The sequence below is a fragment of the Lepidochelys kempii genome, chromosome 3 (assembly GCF_965140265.1).
Source record: "Lepidochelys kempii isolate rLepKem1 chromosome 3, rLepKem1.hap2, whole genome shotgun sequence".
Classification (NCBI taxonomy): Eukaryota; Metazoa; Chordata; order Testudines; family Cheloniidae; genus Lepidochelys; species Lepidochelys kempii.
This window is the reverse complement of record NC_133258.1, coordinates 42,583,336-42,601,695: the sequence shown is the minus strand read 5'-3', so window position 1 is coordinate 42,601,695 and position 18,360 is coordinate 42,583,336. Positions and strand designations below refer to the sequence as shown.

General features: G+C 43.7%; 1 protein-coding gene across 4 annotated transcripts in view; it reads left to right on the top strand.

Moving 5' to 3' along the window:
* Positions 1 to 18,360, top strand: part of CSMD1 (CUB and Sushi multiple domains 1) — a 2,000,616-nt gene that overhangs the window by 1,303,185 nt on the left and 679,071 nt on the right. For all 4 annotated transcript variants that reach the window (XM_073336216.1, XM_073336215.1, XM_073336217.1 and 1 more), the window contains exon 8: positions 8,306 to 8,393. In XM_073336216.1, coding sequence (XP_073192317.1) covers positions 8,306 to 8,393 — 88 coding nt within the window. The remainder of the gene's footprint in view (positions 1 to 8,305; positions 8,394 to 18,360) is intronic.

Sequence of the window (18,360 nt, the reverse complement as noted above, 5' to 3'; positions counted from 1 at the left end):
AGCAAGCATCTCAGAGAGGTGATTAAGAAAAAGCAGAAAGTGTACAGGGAGTGGAAGATGGCAGGGATCAGCAAGGAAAGCTAACTTATTGAGGCCAGAACATGGAGGGATAAAGTGAGACAGGCTAAAAGTCAGGTAGAGTTGGACCTTGCAAAGGGAATTAAAACCAATAGTAAAAGGTTCTATAGCCATATAAATAAGAAGAAAACAAAGAAAGAAGAAGTGAGACTGTTAAACACTGAGGATGGAATGGAGGTTAAGGATAATCTAGGCATGGCCCAATATCTAAACAAATACTTTGCCTCAGCCTTTAATAAGGCTAATGAGCATCTAGGGATAATGGTAGCATGACAAATGGGAATGAGGATATGGAGGTAGATATTACCATATCTGAGGTAGAAGCGAAACTTGAACAGTTTAATGGGACTAAATCGGGCAGCCCAGATAATCTTCATCCGAGGTTATTAAAGGAATTGGCACATGAAATTGCAAGCCCATTAGCAAGAATTTTTAATGAATCTGTAAACTCAGGGGTTGTACCGTATGACTAGAGAATTGCTTACATAGTTCCTATTTTTAAGAAAGGGGGAAAAAGTGATCCAGGTAACTATAGGCCTGTTATTTTGACACCTTTAGTATGCAAGGTCTTGGAAAAAAAATTGAATGAGAAAGTAGTTAAGGACATTGAGGTCAATGGTAAATGGGACAAAATACAACATGGTTTTACAAAAGGTAGATTGTGCCAAACCAACCTGATCTCCTTCTTTGAGAAAGTAACAGATTTTTTAGACAAAGGAAACACAGTGGATCTAATTTACCTAGATTTCAGTAAGGCGTTTGATATGGTGCCACAGGGGGAATTATTAGTTAAATTGGAAAAGATGAGGATCAATATGAAAATTGAAAGGTGGATAAGGAATTGGGTAAAAGGGAGACTACAGTGGGTCATACTGAAAGATCAACTGTCAGACTGGAGGGAGGTTACCAGTGGAGTTCCTCGGGGATTGGTTTGGGGACCAATCTTATTTAATCTTTTTATTACTGACCTCGGCACAAAAAGTGGGAGTGTGCTTATAAAGTTTGCAGATGATACAAAGCTGGGAGGTATTGCCAATCTAGAGAAGGACCGGGATATCATACAGGAGGATCTGGATGATCTTGTAAACTGGAGTAATAATAATAGGATGAAATGTAATAGTGAGAATGCAGGGTCATGCATTTAGGGATTAATAAGAAGAATTTTAGTTATAAGCTAATTTATAACTAAAGGGACACATCAATTAGAAGTAACAGAGGAGGAGAGGGACCTTGGAATATTGGTTGACCACAGGATGACTATGAGCTGCCAATGTGATATGGCCGTGAAAAAAAAACTAATGCAACTAATGCAGGCGAGGTATTTCCAGTAGAGATAAGGAGGTGTTAGTACTATTATACAAGTCACTGGTGAGACCTCATCTGGAATACTGCATGCAGTTCTTGTCTCCCATGTTTAAGAAGGATGAATTCTAACTTGAACAGGTACAGAGAGGGGCTACTAGGATGATCCGAGGAATGGAAAACCTGTCTTATGAAAGGAGACTCAAGGAGCTTGGCTTGTTTAGCCTAACCAAAAGAAGGTTGAGGGGAGAATGATTGCTCTCTATAAATATATCAGAGGGATAAATACCAGAGAGGGAAAGGAATTATTTAAGCTCAGTACCAATGTGGACACAAGAACAAATGGATATAAATTGGCCATCGGGAAGTTTAGACTTGAAATTAGATGAAGGTTTCTAACCATCAGAGGAGTGAAGTTCTGGAATAGCCTTCCAAGGGAAGCAGTGGGGGCAAAAGACCTATCTAGCTTCAAGATTAAACTCGACAAGTTTATGGAGGAGATGGTATGATGGGATAACATGATTTTGGCAATTAATTGATCTTTAACTTTTCATGGTAAATAGGCCCAATGGCCTGTGATGGGATGTTAGATGGGGTGGGATCTGAGTTACTACAGAGAATTCTTTCCTGGGTATTTGGCTGGTGAATCTTGTGCACATGCTCAGGGTTCAGCTCATCCCCATATTTGGGGTTGGGAAGGAATTTTCGTCCAGGGCAGATTGGAAGACGCCCTGGAGGTTTTTCGCCTTCCTCTGTAGCATGGGGAATGGATCACTTGCTGGAGGATTATTTGCACCTTGAAGTCTTTAAACCATGATTTGAGGACTTCAATAGCTCAGACATAGGTGAGAGGTTTATTGCAGGAGTGGGTGGGTGAGATTCTGTGGCCTGCATTGTGCAGGAGCTCAGACTAGATGATCATAATGGTCCCTTCTGACCTTAATATCTATGAGTCTATGAGTCTAACTGTGAGGGGCATCATGGGAAAAAGGACAAAGGTGTCTGTTTGAAACATTTAACAAGAGGTGATGGAGACTGGCATCATGGATCAATGGGAGGTTGGGGGGTCAACATTTTGATACTGATTGAGAGATGCTAGCTAGAATGGGATTAGGCCCTGAAAGGCTTTGAAAGTGAAAACTAGCATCTGATGTTTGATGTAATAGAGAAGGGGAAACTGGTGGAGGAATGTTAAGAGACAGGTGACATAAACAGGTTAAGAGAATGATCTTTGCAGCAATATTCTGAATGGATGTAAGTGAGACAAGACTCATTTATCAAGGCCAAATAAAAACATATTGTGGTAATCAAGATGTGAGATGATAACAGTTTTAGCCATGTGGCTGAATAGAAAAGGCCATATCTTCTGATGCAAAAAACAATAAGCAAGATTTAGACATAGCCTGGATGTGAGGTTCTAGAGAGATGTCATAGATGAAGATGATGACCATGTTAGATTTCTGTTTCAGGGAGGATAGTGGTGGTGTCCCCAATGATTGTGGGGGGAGATAAGAAACTCTTAGTTGGGTCCACTTGTATGTCTTTCAAAAGTTTTCAGTACAAGTGAGGTCAAAAATCTTGATGCCAAAGAAATAATTATTGGAAAATGGAGAGAAGTGTTGATAAAGGGCAAATTCTGGGTAAATACCACAATGTTAACAAGCAAAAGACTTGTAGTACATCTGAATATTAAACATTTATAGAGAACCTTCAAGACATCTAAACTACTGAAGGTAATCAATGGCTTGATTTAAGTTGAGCAATTTGTTCTCCCCTCCCCCCCCACCAACAACCTGAAAAGGTAAGATCAGACAAGCTTGTCTTGTGCAAGGAACAGGAGTTATTTTGTTATGACAACATATCATGCCTCTATAGACTGTAACAAGATCAAGATGTTTGATCTTCCCTAGTGGAAAACACAAAGTAAGAGCTTGGACCATGTTTAACAAATCCTGTACTGCAAGATGTGGTAGATCCTAGAGGTATGATCCTTGCCATATTTAAAGGAGCAGTACACTTCTGGATGAACACTGGCCTGGATCCCCCCTCTCATAAAAGTACCTGTAAATGTGAGGAGAAAGGGCTGTGGTGAAGAGGAAAATTCTGAAATACTTCTCTTGTGAAGAACATTCATTTGGGGGTTAGGGAAAGTTCCATTTTAATTGATTAAGCAGCGGTTCTTTCACTAGAACATCCAAATCCCATAGTACCTGAATAAGTCAAAAGCCATCTGTATGGAGACACTGTGAACCTGTTGACTTGTGGTATTCATCTTTGAACCAGGCTCATTTGAAAGTGAAAACAGGCAAATTTTCACTAAAAATGTGATAGTATTTTCCAGAGAAAAATCAGATATTTAAAAAGTTATAAATTTCTTGTGCAGGAACATCAGGTTTTGCATTGAAACATGCTTGGCCACTGTATAAATCAATGATACATCCACACCTTGAATACTGTGTGAAGTTCTGGTCACCCCCATCTATATATATATATAAAAGAAATGGAAAAGGTACAGAGAGGAGCAACGAAAATGAGTAAGAGTATGGAACAGTATCCACACGAGGAGAGATTAAAAAGACTGGGACTGTTCAGCTGGGAAGAGAGACAGCTGAGGGGTGTGGGATATGAATCATGAATGGTGTGAGAAAATGAACAAGGAAGTACTATTTACCCTTTCACATAGCACAAGAAGTGGGGTCACCCAATGAAATTAATAGGCAGCAGATTTAAAACTAACAAAAGGAAGTACTTCTTCACATGACGCACAGTCAACCTGCGGAACTCATTGCCAGGGGATGTTGTGAAGGTCAAAAGAATAACTGGGTTCAAAAAGAATTAGATAAGTTCATGGAGAATAAGTCCATTGGTGGATATTAGCCAAGATGATCAGGAATGCAACCCAATGTTCTGGGTGTTCTATGCCTCTGACTACCAAATGCTGGGACTGGAGAAGGGGGGAGTGGATCACTGGAGGATGGGGGATTTCCCTGTTCTGTTCATTCCCTTTGAAGCATCTGGCATTGGCCACTGTTGGAAGACAGAATATTGGGCTAGATGGACCATTGGTCTGACCCAGTACAGCCGTTTTTATGAGGAAAATCAAGCCACTTTGTGGAGATGATATACAGTAAAACCATTTTGAACAATGAAATTACTTGGAGTAAAATTTCCAGCTTTTTTAAAAATTATGTTTAACTTGCTTATTTCAACACACTGCTCCAAATTAGTCCTCAGTGGAAAGTACAAAAGATTCTCCATAATTACGGACCTCTGAACTCAAACTTAAACCACCATGCCACAGGCAGAGTTGCTCCTGTTGTTGTAAGGGTGCTTATGATAAAGGTTTAAAGTGACTGAAAATACTATCTTGAGGTTTCCTAGTTCTTACTCTTGAAAAATAGCTCTGTCAAATTTGCAGCCTTGACAAATGAAAACATTTTTGGTCAGGGTTTTTTTTTGTTTTTGTGTTTTTTTTTCCTGGTTGCTAAACCTTATATCTGAAAATAAAGATTTCTGCTTTGCTCTCAGCATTAACACTGTGGAATCAGAATTTGTTTGCCTGTTGTGTTGACGATGTGTGGGACAGAATAGAATCCAGCTTACTCTAACATAGCTATAATGACACGTTTGTGCTTGCCAGAAGCTGGGAATGGGCAATTGGGAATGGATCACTTGGTGATTCCCTGTTCTGTTCATTCGCTCTGGGGCACCTGGCATTGGCCACTGTCAGAAGACAGAATCCTGGGCTAGATGGACCTTTGGTTTGACCCAGTAGGGCTGTTCTTATGACAGTAGTAAATACTTGACTTTGTCAGAAACCTGAGGAAATATAAGAAGATTAGATATTGTTAGAAGCATATATGCAACAGGAAGTGGTTAGTTTAGCAAGGGTAGTTTTCTGACTATAATCATGCTTTAAAATTGACTCTTGTAACAAACTTTTTGTATATATTTAGAGATGAACTCTTCTGGAAGAATAAATGTAGCTAGCAAAATTGAACTCTAAGAATAAATATTTTTGTTTATACACTAGTTTGTCTCATTCTTAATCACAGTGCAGAAATGAAATAATTCATATTCACGTAAGTAGTACTATTTAATAAGACTTATTTGTATACATTAACTACTGGAGGATCAGGCCCTTAGCCTGGAAATGTTTCCTTGATCATCACCTTGGATAGAGAAAATGTTCACGTTGCATACACTAATATGGAAATACTGTGAGTCAGAAGCTCCAGAATTGGATTTTTACTCATAACAATTTGATTTATGTCACAATATACCAGGAAGGAACTTCCTTTAAGTTACTGTTATGTTTCATAGCTAGAATGTTCATTTTTTTTAGCTGTATCCGGAAATACATCTCTCACATTATGATAATCTTTCATCAGCTGATTTTGAACATTTTTGGAACAGACAATATACTGTATCAGAGACAGAGAAAGGAGATAAATACAGTTTTTAACTCTGATAGGCTGGTGGGTGTTGCTATTTTCTATATCTTTAAAATCATTGCATCTCTGAGACAAGAATGGAGGTGATTCAGACGTTTAAATGTGCCATAATTATTGCAATTTTATCAGTTTCAGGAGGCAGCTATACTTGAGGCAAGCAATTCTGCACTTACAAGAGCTTTTTACTTAGCTGTATTTTTGTAGCACTGCAATGCCTTTTTTATATGAATTGATTTCCATGAGTATTTCTCATCTTGTATAAAGCTTTAGCTTTCACATAAATTAATTGCCCATGATTCTGCTGGAACAGTCAGTCAGGATTTATAGCTCTTATCTTCTGATTGTACATAACCTGTTTGTCACCATGCTTCCTCTATGTCACCTTATTCCATTCAAAAGCCTATCACTGCTTGAGAAATTTACATCTAATCTCCCATCACCTCTCAATCGCAATGCTGTCTTCTGTCATCTGTAATCTACTCAGGCCTGTCTAATTCAGTCTGTGCTGCTAAAACATTCCAACTAACTACACTTTCTATATTCAGGAAGAGAGTACTACCTTATCCTTAAAGGGTTTTCAGAGATTCTGAAGATGACATGTTTTTTTTCTTCCTCTATCCTTCATGGAGGGAAGCAAAGAAGAAACGGAAGGTGTGTGTATGTGACAGACAGAGAGAGAGAGAGAGAGACTGAATGTATTTATATTCATTTTTGTGAGGGCCATATACTGTAAAGGTATTTTGTATGCCATTATCTGTATATTTGTAATCAATATAATATTTAAGCATATTACATAAATAACTAAGAGTTACCACTTTCTAGATAGAAGATAAAAACATAATCACACACTTTACAAGTAAAATCAGAGTCTTAGTTCTGTGAGGACCATAACTTTATACAAATTTGTCTGTAACAGCTGTGTGGGTGTGTGTGAGGGGAGAATACAGACTCTACTCTACCTGATGTGGGGGAAAGGGCACAATGGAGACTTCAAGCTGCCTTAGCGCTTTCACATATTCCTGAGTTGGCCAGGAGTAAATCAATATACTATTCCACTGAACACATGTGTTTCTAGTGGGGTCCTACTGGGATTGGTTCTTGGTCCTTTAACTTTTTTATTAATTAACTGGATGGAAAACTTAAAAACACTGATAAGTTTGCAGATGACACACAAATCGGGGGAGCAGTAAATAATGAGGATATGTCACTGATTCAGAGTGATCTGGATTTCTTGGTATGCTGGCCTCATGCAAATAATATGCATTTTAATATGGCTAAATGTATACATCTAGAACAAAGACTGTAAGCCCTACTTAAAAGATGGGTGACTCTAGCCTGGAAGAAGTACCCTGAAAAAGATTTGGGGCTCATGATGGATAATGCAACACTCTGGCATTATCCTTGGATGCATGAACAGGGAATTTCTAGTACGAGTCAAGAGGTTATTTTATTTCTGTATTTAGATTTGGGGCAACTATTGATGGAATACTGTGTCCATTTCTGGTTTCTGCAATTGAAGAAGGATATTGATAAATTAGAGAGGGTTCAGAGAAAAGCCACAAGAATGATTAAAAGATTAGAAAACATGCCTAGACTCAAGAAGCAAAATCTATTTACCTAACAAAAAAGCTTAAGGAGCAACTTGATTGGTCTATAACAGGGGTTCCCAAACTTGGTTCATGGCTTGTTCAGGGTAAGACCCTGGCTGGCCGTGAGATACTTTGCTTACCTGAGTGTCCACAGGTATGACCTCTTGTAGCTCCCAGTGGCCACGGTTTGCCGATCCTGGAAGTGGTGGCCCAGCCTGCGCCGCTTCCTGCAGCTCCCATTGGCTGGGAACAGTGAACCGTGGCCATTGGGAGCTGCAAGCAGCTGTACCTGTGGACGTCCAGGTAAACCGTCTTGCGGCCCACCAGGGGCTTACCCTGAACAAGCCGTGAACCAAGTCTGGGTACCCCTGGTCTATAAGTACCTACATGAGGAAAAATATGGGCTCCTCAGTCTAGCAGAGAAAGGTATAACACAATCCAATGGCTGGACATTGACACCATCCAAATTCAGACCAGGAATACTGTGTATATTTTTAATGGTGAGAGTAATTAATCATTGGAACAATTTATCATGGGTTGTGGTGGATTATCGGTCACAGACAATTTATAAATCAAGATTGGATGTTTTCTAAAATACAAGCTTTAGGAATTATTTTGGGGAGGTTCTTTGGCCTATGTTATACGGAAGGCAGGCTAGATTATCACAATGGGCCCTTCTGGCCTGGGAATCTATGAAACAAATGTATATTAAGATGCAGTTTGTTGTCTTTATTTGTATTATCGTCCTGAAAATATATTGAGCATATAGATAATGTTCCTCTTGTAGAACTTGAAGTGTGGATGGCTGAAGAATCATTTACTTAGTTTTAAGACTAACTGTTCTTTTTGTTTCTCCTTCTTCTTTTTTAATTCTAACTGCAGTGAGTCAAGGTGGGGATGCAGTCACATCTGACATGTGTCCTGATCCTGGAATTCCTGAGAATGGGAAGAGGGCAGGCTCTGACTTCAGGTAGGAACTGCATGTGTGTTGAAGTCTAAGGGGCTTTTAAGTGCCAGTTATAGTTGTGTTACTCATTGTTACCATTTTGTGGAATACTATAGATTGAAAAATTCTGATATGGTGGAAACAAACATGTTGGCTATCTTATTTTATATATTGTGGCTCACTGTGCTTTCAGTAATTAGATTTTAATGTTCTTCGAGTGCTTGCTCATGTCCATTCCATGTTAGGTGTGTGTGCTCGCCACATGCACCGGTACCGGAAAATTTTCCCTCAGCAATATCTGTAGGGGACCAGCTCTGGCACCTTCTGGAGTGGGGGCCACATGGAACCCTCAGTTCCTTCTTGCTGCCAGTGATGGTGCTGGAACATCTTCTGCTTCGGCTAGCATTGTTTTATTCTCTGTTCTTGCGAACTTTGTAAATTCTGTAATATAGTTGAATGTAGTTAGAAGTTGAATTAGTTTTCCTTAGTAGTAGTTCCTAAAGTCTTCATTAGTCCTAAACGGAACTTAGTCTGGGGATGGGGCATGTCCTCGCTCCCAGGCTTTAAGCCTTTGATCATTGCAAACAGCTGAAGACCATCAGTGATCCACATAGTAGCTGCCTAAGGTGCTTGGGCGAAGGGAACATAAGCAACAAATGTCGTCTTTGTACGTCCTTCAAACCCAGGATGAAAAAGGAGCGGGACAATCGCCTTAAAGCACTCCTGATAGAGTCAGCACTCACCCCAGCATTGGAGCAACAGTCCGACTTGGCACTGAGCCCCGCAGTGTCAGTGCACAGTGCTCAGTTGGTGCTGTCCACAAGCCAGCACCAATCCCGCTCTGCGGCTCCAGTCAAGAAGCCTAAGAAGACAGGGATGGGAGATCTCCTACTGCCTTTAAGGGAAAGGAGAAGGCTGAGGGTGAGCCAAGACCCATGGTGGGCAGCTCAATGCCCTCTTCAGGAAGTCGGGTCCCAGCTCAAGTTGAGCAGTGCAGTCCATCCCATAGATTGCCTGCGACTCCAGATAGCGGTACAGGCTTCCATCAGCTTCAGGTGCCGTTGAAGTCTGAAGCCCTACAGGCAGCTGAGGAGATCCTGATTCTTCTGGTGTCACCCACACTGGCTCCGGTGGTACCCCAGTCTTGCCTTGGGACCTCAACATATGTCTCTGCCTCAGCGACACCATAGAATCATAGAATATCAGGGTTGGAAGGGACCTTAGGAGGTCATCTAGTCCAACTCCCTGCTCAAAGCAGGACCGATCCCCAATTAAATCATTTAAACAGTTCCCCATATTGTGGGATGTCCCGCCACCACTCACCTTCCTGAAGCTGTCATGCCTCAGAGCCAGAGAGGCAGGCTCAGCAGAGCCCTGTTCAGTCCCCAGACCTTGTGCACCGACAGCGGGATTCAAGGAGTATCTCACCAGTAGCCTGGCGCAGACCCACAGGGGCAGGCGCCTCCCGGCAGGATCACCAAGACTGACCCCTCGCATTGCTGAGAGCTCAGTACAGATTCCGGGACCGACTGGGGGACTGAAGCCACTGGTCACCTGACTGTTGTCATTGGTATCCAAGACGGGGACCACCATATTTGGGACATTCCTCCCGGAAACCGGCTTGTGATCACTCCTGGTCCCGCTCAATGTCCCATTACCGGTCGGGTAGTATAAGGCATAGATCGCCGGGTTTCTGATGCTGATCCACCAAACACTATCAGTCCCTGAGGCCCTCAACCAAGACGTCCGACCCATTCGGACAGATTTACCTCTAGGAGCAGTGACTGGTACTAGTCAGATAAGAGCTGTTGCTCTGCCCAGTCATAGAATCATAGAAGATTGGGGTTGGAAGAGACCTCAGGAGGTCATCTAGTCCAATCACCTGCTGAAAGCAGGACCAATCCCCAACTAAATCATCCCAGCCAAGAGTTTGTCAATCCTGGTTGCTGGGTAGCGACTGCTCTGGCCATAGCTCTGGCATGGAGCAGGGTTCCCTAACTGTGGGGCAGCCTCTGGTGCCTGCAGTGCCACATACATCATCAGCACTGAAACCTGTCCTATGACCCCAGGCACAGTGGTTGGCACCATGGTGCCCATGGAACCCCTGTGGGTTCACCCAGCCTTCCCAGGCTGCCCGCTCAGAGTCAGGAACCTCAGACAGGCCAGCAGCCTCAACATTCTGATCCCCTCCAGTGCCTGAGACTTGGGGGGAAGGATCCCATAGGTCCAGGAGGACCCAGGGGAACAGCCTGCTGGACCACTAATGGACGTTGAAGCTCCCGCAGTACCAGCATCATCCTCGTCATCACCAAACAAGGCTATCACAGAGCCCCCTCACCCAGTTCCTCAGGATGGTGCTAAGGCACAGCAGGAACTATTGAAGAGGGTCACATCTAACCTGGGGCTTCAGGCTAAGGAGTTGAGGGAGACCTCGGACTCCCTGTTTGACATCCTCTGCTCCTTGGCTCCTGCCAAGATGACTTTACCCCTTCATGAGGGGGTATCAAAGATTACCACTGCCTTTTGGCAGACTCCCTCCTTGCCCCCATCTCCAAAAGGGTCAAGCACAATTACTTTTTGCCAACCAAGAGGCATGGGTATTTATATTCTCACCTGGCCCCCAATTCCCTGGTGGTTGAGGCACTTAACCACAGAGAGAGGCAAGGTCAACCCGGGGCGACCCCCAAAAACAAAGACTCAAGGAGGCTGGATTTTTTTGGACGCCAAGTTTATTCATCTTCCAGCCTGCAATTGACAGTGGCCAATGACCAAGCCCTCCTTGGCCTCTATGATTACAACATGCGGCAGGCCATGGCAAAGTTAGAGGCTTTGCTCCCCAAAGGATCCAGGAAGGAATTTCAGGCGATCGTTGAGGAGGGTATAGCGGTAGCCAGAGCAGCCCTCCAGGCAGCTTCAGATGCAACAGATTCTGCAGCCCGCACCATGGCCTCTGCCATCTCTATGCGGCGAGCTTCCTGGCTGCTCTTCTTGGGCTTGTCCGCCGAGGCTCAGCAATCGATACAGGACCTTCCCTTCAACATCCAGGCCCTATTTGCAGAACAGACTGATATCAAGCTGCACGGTTTAAAGGACTCCTATACCACCTGGAAAACTCTGGGGCTGTACGTCCCAGGCCCAGCACATAAGTGGTTCAAACTGCAACAGCCTCAGGGACCAGGGAGCCATCCTTGGCAGAACCCGCCTCATAAGAAGGCCAAGGGCTATAAACGCTGACCAAGGCATCCTCCTTCATCCCCCGCTCAGTCGGGATCCATCTGAAATAAACAAGAAACCAAGTGACCATTCTGAGGCTGCGCTTGAGGGAAACCTACCAGCCTATTCCCCAGATCCATCTTCCCCAGTTTTTTTCCAATCGCCTTTCCCTTTTTCTCCCTGCATGGACCACTATAACCTCATATGTCTGGGTTCTGAATACAGTGGCGCAGGGCTATACCCTCCAGTTTCTTTCTACCCCTCCCCAGCCCCCTTCTCCGTCCCTCTTCAGGGATCCTTCTCATGAGAATCTCTCGTGCAGGAGGTTCAAGGGTTGCTGCAGTTGTGAGCAGTGGAGGAAGTTCCTCTCAAGTGCAGGAACAGCGTGTTTTATTCCCAATACTTTTTTAATCTCAAAGGTCAAGGGCAGACTAAGTCCCATTCTGGACCTGCGAGACCTCAACAAGTACCTAAAAAAGCTAAAGTTCCACATCGTCTCCCTGGCCTATATCAACCCCTCCCTGGATCCGAGATACTGGTATGCTGTCCTTGACCTAAAGGACACATACTTCCACATAACGATCTTCCAAGGACATGGGTGTTTTCTTCGATTCATGCTCCTATTGGCCACTATTAATATACGGTCTTCCCATTTGGCCCGGCAACAGCACCAAAGACATTTACACACTGCATGTCGGTGGTGGCAGCTTCCTCAGGCACCAGGGTATCCAGATATATCCGTGCCTTGATCACTGGCTGGTAAAGGGCAGCTCCAGGTCTCAGATCCAAAAGGATGTTGCGGTACTGCAAGCCACGTGCTGCTCTCTGGGCCTATTGGTGAATGACAGAAAGTCTACATTAGTTCCAGTGCAAAGTATAGAATTCATCGGGGTGGTGCTTGACTCGATCTGTGCGAGAGTGTTCCTGCCATTAGGAAGGTTTTGGACATTGTCAGACCTTATCAGGGAGGTGTCCACGTTCCCCCGACTACAGCCAGGGTCTACCTGCATCTGCTGGACCACGTGGCAACTTAAAATCATAGAATATCAGGGTTGGAAGGGACCCCAGAAGGTCATCTAGTCCAACCCCCTGCTCGAAGCAGGACCAATTCCCAGTTAAATCATCCCAGCCAGGGCTTTGTCAAGCCTGACCTTAAAAACCTCTAAGGAAGGAGATTCTACCACCTCCCTAGGTAACGCATTCCAGTGTTTCACCACCCTCCTAGTGAAAAAGTTTTTCCTAATATCCAATCTAAACCTCCCCCGCTGCAACTTGAGACCATTACTCCTCGTTCTGTCATCTGCTACCATTGAGAACAGTCTAGAGCCATCCTCTTTGGAACCCCCTTTCAGGTAGATGAAAGCAGCTATCAAATCCCCCCTCATTCTTCTCTCCTGCAGACTAAACAATCCCAGCTCCCTCAGCCTCTCCTCATAAGTCATGTGTTCTAGACCCCTAATCATTTTTGTTGCCCTTCGCTGGACTCTCTCCAATTTATCCACATCCTTCTTGTAGTGTGGGGCCCAAAACTGGACACAGTACTCCAGATGAGGCCTCACCAATGTCGAATAGAGGGGAACGATCACGTCCCTCGATCTGCTCGCTATACCCCTACTTATACATCCCAAAATGCCATTGGCCTTCTTGGCAACAAAGGCACACTGCTGACTCATATCCAGCTTCTCATCCACTGTCACTCCTAGGTCCTTTTCCGCAGAAGTGCTGCCTAGCCATTCGGCCCCTAGTCTGTAGCGGTGCATTGGATTCTTCCGTCCTAAGTGCAGGACCCTTGCACATACGTTGTCACCATGCCAGGCTCCGGATGCAGCACCTGCAGCAATGGCTGGCGACGGTCTATTCCCATTCCAGGGATTACCTGGAAAAGATCATTACCATCCCCCTGGTGATACTCACCTCGTTTTGATGGTGGACCGATCGTTAGACAGTCCTAGAGGGAGTTCTGTTCAACAACCCTCCTCACTCTGTTGAGTTATTATCAGACATCTCAGACCTCAGCTGGGATGTGCACCTTGGAGATCTCCAGACCTCGGGTATGTGGTCCCCAGAGGAGATGGCACTATACATAAACATCAAAGAACTCAGAGCGGTCTGCTTGGCATGTGGGGTCTTCCTGCCCCACCTATCGGGAAAGGTGGTGAGAGACCTAATGGACAACACAGCCTCGATGGTCTACATCAACAGGCAAGTGGGAGCATGCTTGTTGGCTCTCTGCCAAGAGGCACTCTATCTCTGGAACTTCTGCATCGACCACGAGATCCACCTGGAGGCTTGTCTCCTCCCTGGCATCAAGAGCATGCTAGCAAATCACCTCAGCAGGGCCTTCTCCTCTCACCATGAGTGGTCGCTCCACCTGGAAGTAGTACATGATCTTTCAGAGGTGGGAAACTCCAAGTGGACCTCTTCGCCACCAGGCAAAACTGAAAATGTCATTGGTTTTGTTCTGGGCAAGGACTCCCTCTCCAATGCCTTCCTCATGTCGTGGTTGGAGAGCCTGATGTACACATTCCCTCTAATTTCACTCATCACCAAGGTCCTGGGAAAGATAGAGAGACAGGGTGCAGGTCATCATGATTGCCCCGGCACGGCCTTGCCAGAACTAGCCCGGCATTCTCATGAACAGTGGCTCTTCCTTGGCCCCTGCCCAACCAACCGGACCTGTTGTCACAGAACCACGCTCGGCTCTTACACCCCAACCTTGCATCCCTCCACCTCTTGGCATGGATGCTGCGTGGCTGAACCTGGAGCAGACCTGTTCAGAGGAGGTCCAACAGATCCTTCTGGAAAGTAGGAAGCTCTCAACCAGACTGACTTACCTGGCCAAGTGGATGAGGTTCTCACACTGGGTGGCATCTCTCCCTTGCGCTCTTCCATACAGTCTGTCTTAGACTACCTGCTTCATTTGAGGAACTAGGGCCTGGCACACTCTTCCATTAGAGTGCCTCTCATGGCCATATCTGCTTTTCACTCACCGATCCAAGGCCAGACAGTGTTTTCCCATGACATGAAAGTTAGATTCTTGAGAGGGCTCGAGAGACTATTCCCACAGGTACAGACCCCTGTCCCGCAGTAGGATTTTAACTTGGTCCTCTCTAGGCTCATGGGCCCACCCTTTGAGACACTGGGCTCCTGCTCCCTTTCCCACCTGTCATGAAAAGTTCCTGGTGGTGGTGACAGTGATGAGACGAGATTAAAGCCTAGACCTCAGAACCGCCCTACACAGTCTTCTACGAAGACAAAGTTTAGCTGTGGCCCACCCGGCCTTCCTGCTGAAAGTGGTGTCTACCTTCCATATGAACCAGGACATCTTCCTCCCAGTGTTCTGTCCCAAACCACACAAGACCAGTGAAGAGAGGTTTCTTCACATGCTGGACGTCTGAAGGGCCTTGGCTTTTTACCTAGAAGGTACCAAGCCTTTCCATGAATCAACTCAGCTCTTCATCGCTACAGCAGATAGGATGAAGGGCCTTCCAGTGTCTTTGCAGAGGATTTCCAATTGGATCACCTCTTGCATAAGGTCTTGTTATGACCTGGCGGGGGTCCCGCCGCCGCCGATTGTCAGAGCCCAGACGACTAGTGCTCAGGCATCTTCGGTGGCCTTCCTGGCACATATCCCTATCCAAGACATCTGTAAAGCCACTACGTGGTCCTCTGTCCACACGCTCACGGTGCATTATGCCATCACTTAGCAGCCCAGAGACTACACTAGGTTCGCCAGAGCTGTGTTGCAATATACACGTTCGTGAACTCCTACCCACCTCCAGGGGTACTGCTTGGGAGTCACCTAATATGGAATGGAGCAAGCACTTGAAGAAGAAAAGACAGTTACCTTTTCCGTAACTGGTGTTCTTCAGGATGTGTTGCTCATGTCCATTCCCATGACCTGCCCTCCTTCCCCACTGTTGGAGTTTCTGGCAAGAAGGAACTGAGGGGGTGGGGAGCCAGTGGCACCTTTATACTGCACCATGCAGGTGGTACTCCAAGGGGCGCCATAGCTGGTCCCCTACGGATACTGCTGAGGGAAAAGCTTCCAGCACCAGTGCATGTGGCAAGCACACACACCTAATATGGAATGGACATAATCAACACATCCTGAAGAACACCAGTTATGGAAAAGGTAACTGTCTTTTTCAGTACTTCTTTTTTAATATATTGCCTAATTGATGTATTGGAACTGCAAATATACATTGTTTTATTACTTTCATCTAAATAGTCCAATTTGCCTTGCTAATCAATCCCTATAGTCAAAAGTGTTTCAACAGTTCTTTAACACCTCAATGCTTATTAGTGCTATGAGTTATTGAACAAAGAAACTGCCCTATAGTATTCCCTGTATAATTTTCCTTTTAGATGGATAAAGGCTAATTGAAATATGTGAACAGTGTAAGAAGTTTAGGTCAGGACCGCTATCAATATATATGCATGTTTCTCCTCTAGACAGTATTCAAAGGAGGTCATGTCTAGTTTTTGTGGTACCCTGACTAATATAAGGCATGAAATCCTCCTGCAGGCTATTGTGATCCACGTTGTGTATGAGTGTAGGAAGGTTCGGCAGCTGAACAGGTCAGAAGTGATTCATTTGAAGGGTTATTTGTGTTGCCTCAATTCAGAGGGGAGAGTTTCATAAACTAGGATAATATGGACCCCTGCTTTTCTTCTTTCAAGATGTTGGGTGAACGAGATTAAGAAAAGACAAACACTACTCCAAAGACCTAGTACACACTGAACACATGTTTAGGGCCAGTTTTGTATCAAAATTTGGTAGCTTAACTGATAAACAATTAGGTTAAAATTGTTAAAATTGTAAAAAAAACTATTAGATTTTACTAATTAAAGTGTCTGCTAACTATTACTTGCCGGTCTAGACATGCATTTGCAATTTAGTTAGGGACCCAATCTGGGACTTGACATCTGAAATGTATTTTATTTCAAGGAATTTAGAAAAGACCAATGTGAATAATACCTTGGTCTTAAAATAGTGCCTGTTGTACCTGGGGAGGGAATGAGCAGTAGGAAAAGGACAGGAAGTAGAGGATCATGTTGGAAGCTTTAAAAGTATTTTAGATAGAGAGAGATCTCAATGTCCAGGAAATAAAAAAATAATGCACACAGCACCCACCATTGGTAAATTAATTTGAGTAGTAGTAGAAAAACAAGAGACTTCTTGTTCTTACCATGGTTGAAATATAGGCTTGTTGATACTCCCGAACTTCAAGACATCTCTAAAGTCATGGTCAACTTACGTCAGTCAAATGAAATGTCAGTCTCCTATCATTACACTGTATTTATATCAAATAATGTTGACAGCACACTGTTTGTTCCTTTAAGGGAAAATTTCTACCTTATCTCATTTATTCATTACATGGAATTGTGAGGATTTAGATTTAAAATAAACAAATGTTGGAAACTATTAGTTAAAAATATACATCGTATCAAGATGTAGGCTTGACATTTTTAAGACAATATGTTAAATGAATTGGCCATGATTTTTGAGATTTAATCAACCAAAGAAACTAATATTATGTAATCCACATGTTTCTACCAAAACAAGACAATTATGTGTATTAATTTCTGAAGCAAAAGGTTTGTAGCATTAAAATTCCACCTGTTCTGCTGGGGAATTCCTTTCCCTTTCAGAAAAAATCCATTGAATACTTGGAGAACAACAAGTTCCTGTTTAAAAAAACAAAACACTAACTTCCTGAAGTCCATTAAGAAATGTAAGGTTCTAAAACTGCAAATTAACTGTCAGTACTTCAAGGATTTATTCATATTCCTTATATTACATCCTCTGAGTAGTCCCGCTGACTTCAGCAGCGACTGCTCATAGGGTGACTTCAGCAGAGCCAGGATTTCAATGGGACTTTTGCCATGACCTCAATAGAGCCAGGATTTCATCCACTTGGGTGAAGTTAAACATGTCTCTTGCAGTATCAAGGCCTATGTTTGCAAATTGTGTTCATTTTCTTTGAGGCTGGTATTAAAATAATGGTTGCCCCATCACAACAACAATTGCTTTTGATTTCATAAGCCTAATGCACACACACAGCCATGTGTCATGGTAAAAGCGCTACTGAACTAGTTTGGTAATGTACCACGATCTCCAAACCTCCTGCACAGGCATGCGCAATTGCACCCTGATTATGTTATGTCTGCAGGACAGGTACGGTTACTAAATATCACTGACACCTGGGGTTAATGTGGTATAAGCTAATCTAAACCTATCACAGATTTTGCTGCTCTTTGGGGACACATTTTAAACACTTTTTAAAATGTTTAACTTTTTATGTACACATTTTTCTGATCATTTTCATATTTAAGCCTATAAAACAAAGAAAAGAACTTCATTTGAAAAGTATATCTAAGGTGTTGCATTGGGACTGTCAAGCTTCCTCCCCCACTCTGAACTCTAGGGTACAGATGTGGGGACCTGCATGAAAACCTCCTAAGCTTACTTTTAACAGCTTAGGTTAAAACTTCCCCAAGGTACAAATTAATTTTATCCTTTGTCCTTGGAATATCCACTGCCACCACCAAACTCTAACTGGGTTTACTGGGAAACGTAGTTTGGACACGTCTTTCCCCCCAAAATCCTCCCAACCCTTGCACCCCACTTCCTGGGAAAGGTTTGTAAAAATCCTCACCAATTTGCATAGGTGACCACAGACCCAAACCCTTGGATCTGAGAACAATGAAAAAGCATTCAGTTTTCTTACAAGAAGACTTTTAATAGAAATAGAAGTAAATAGAAGTAAAGGAA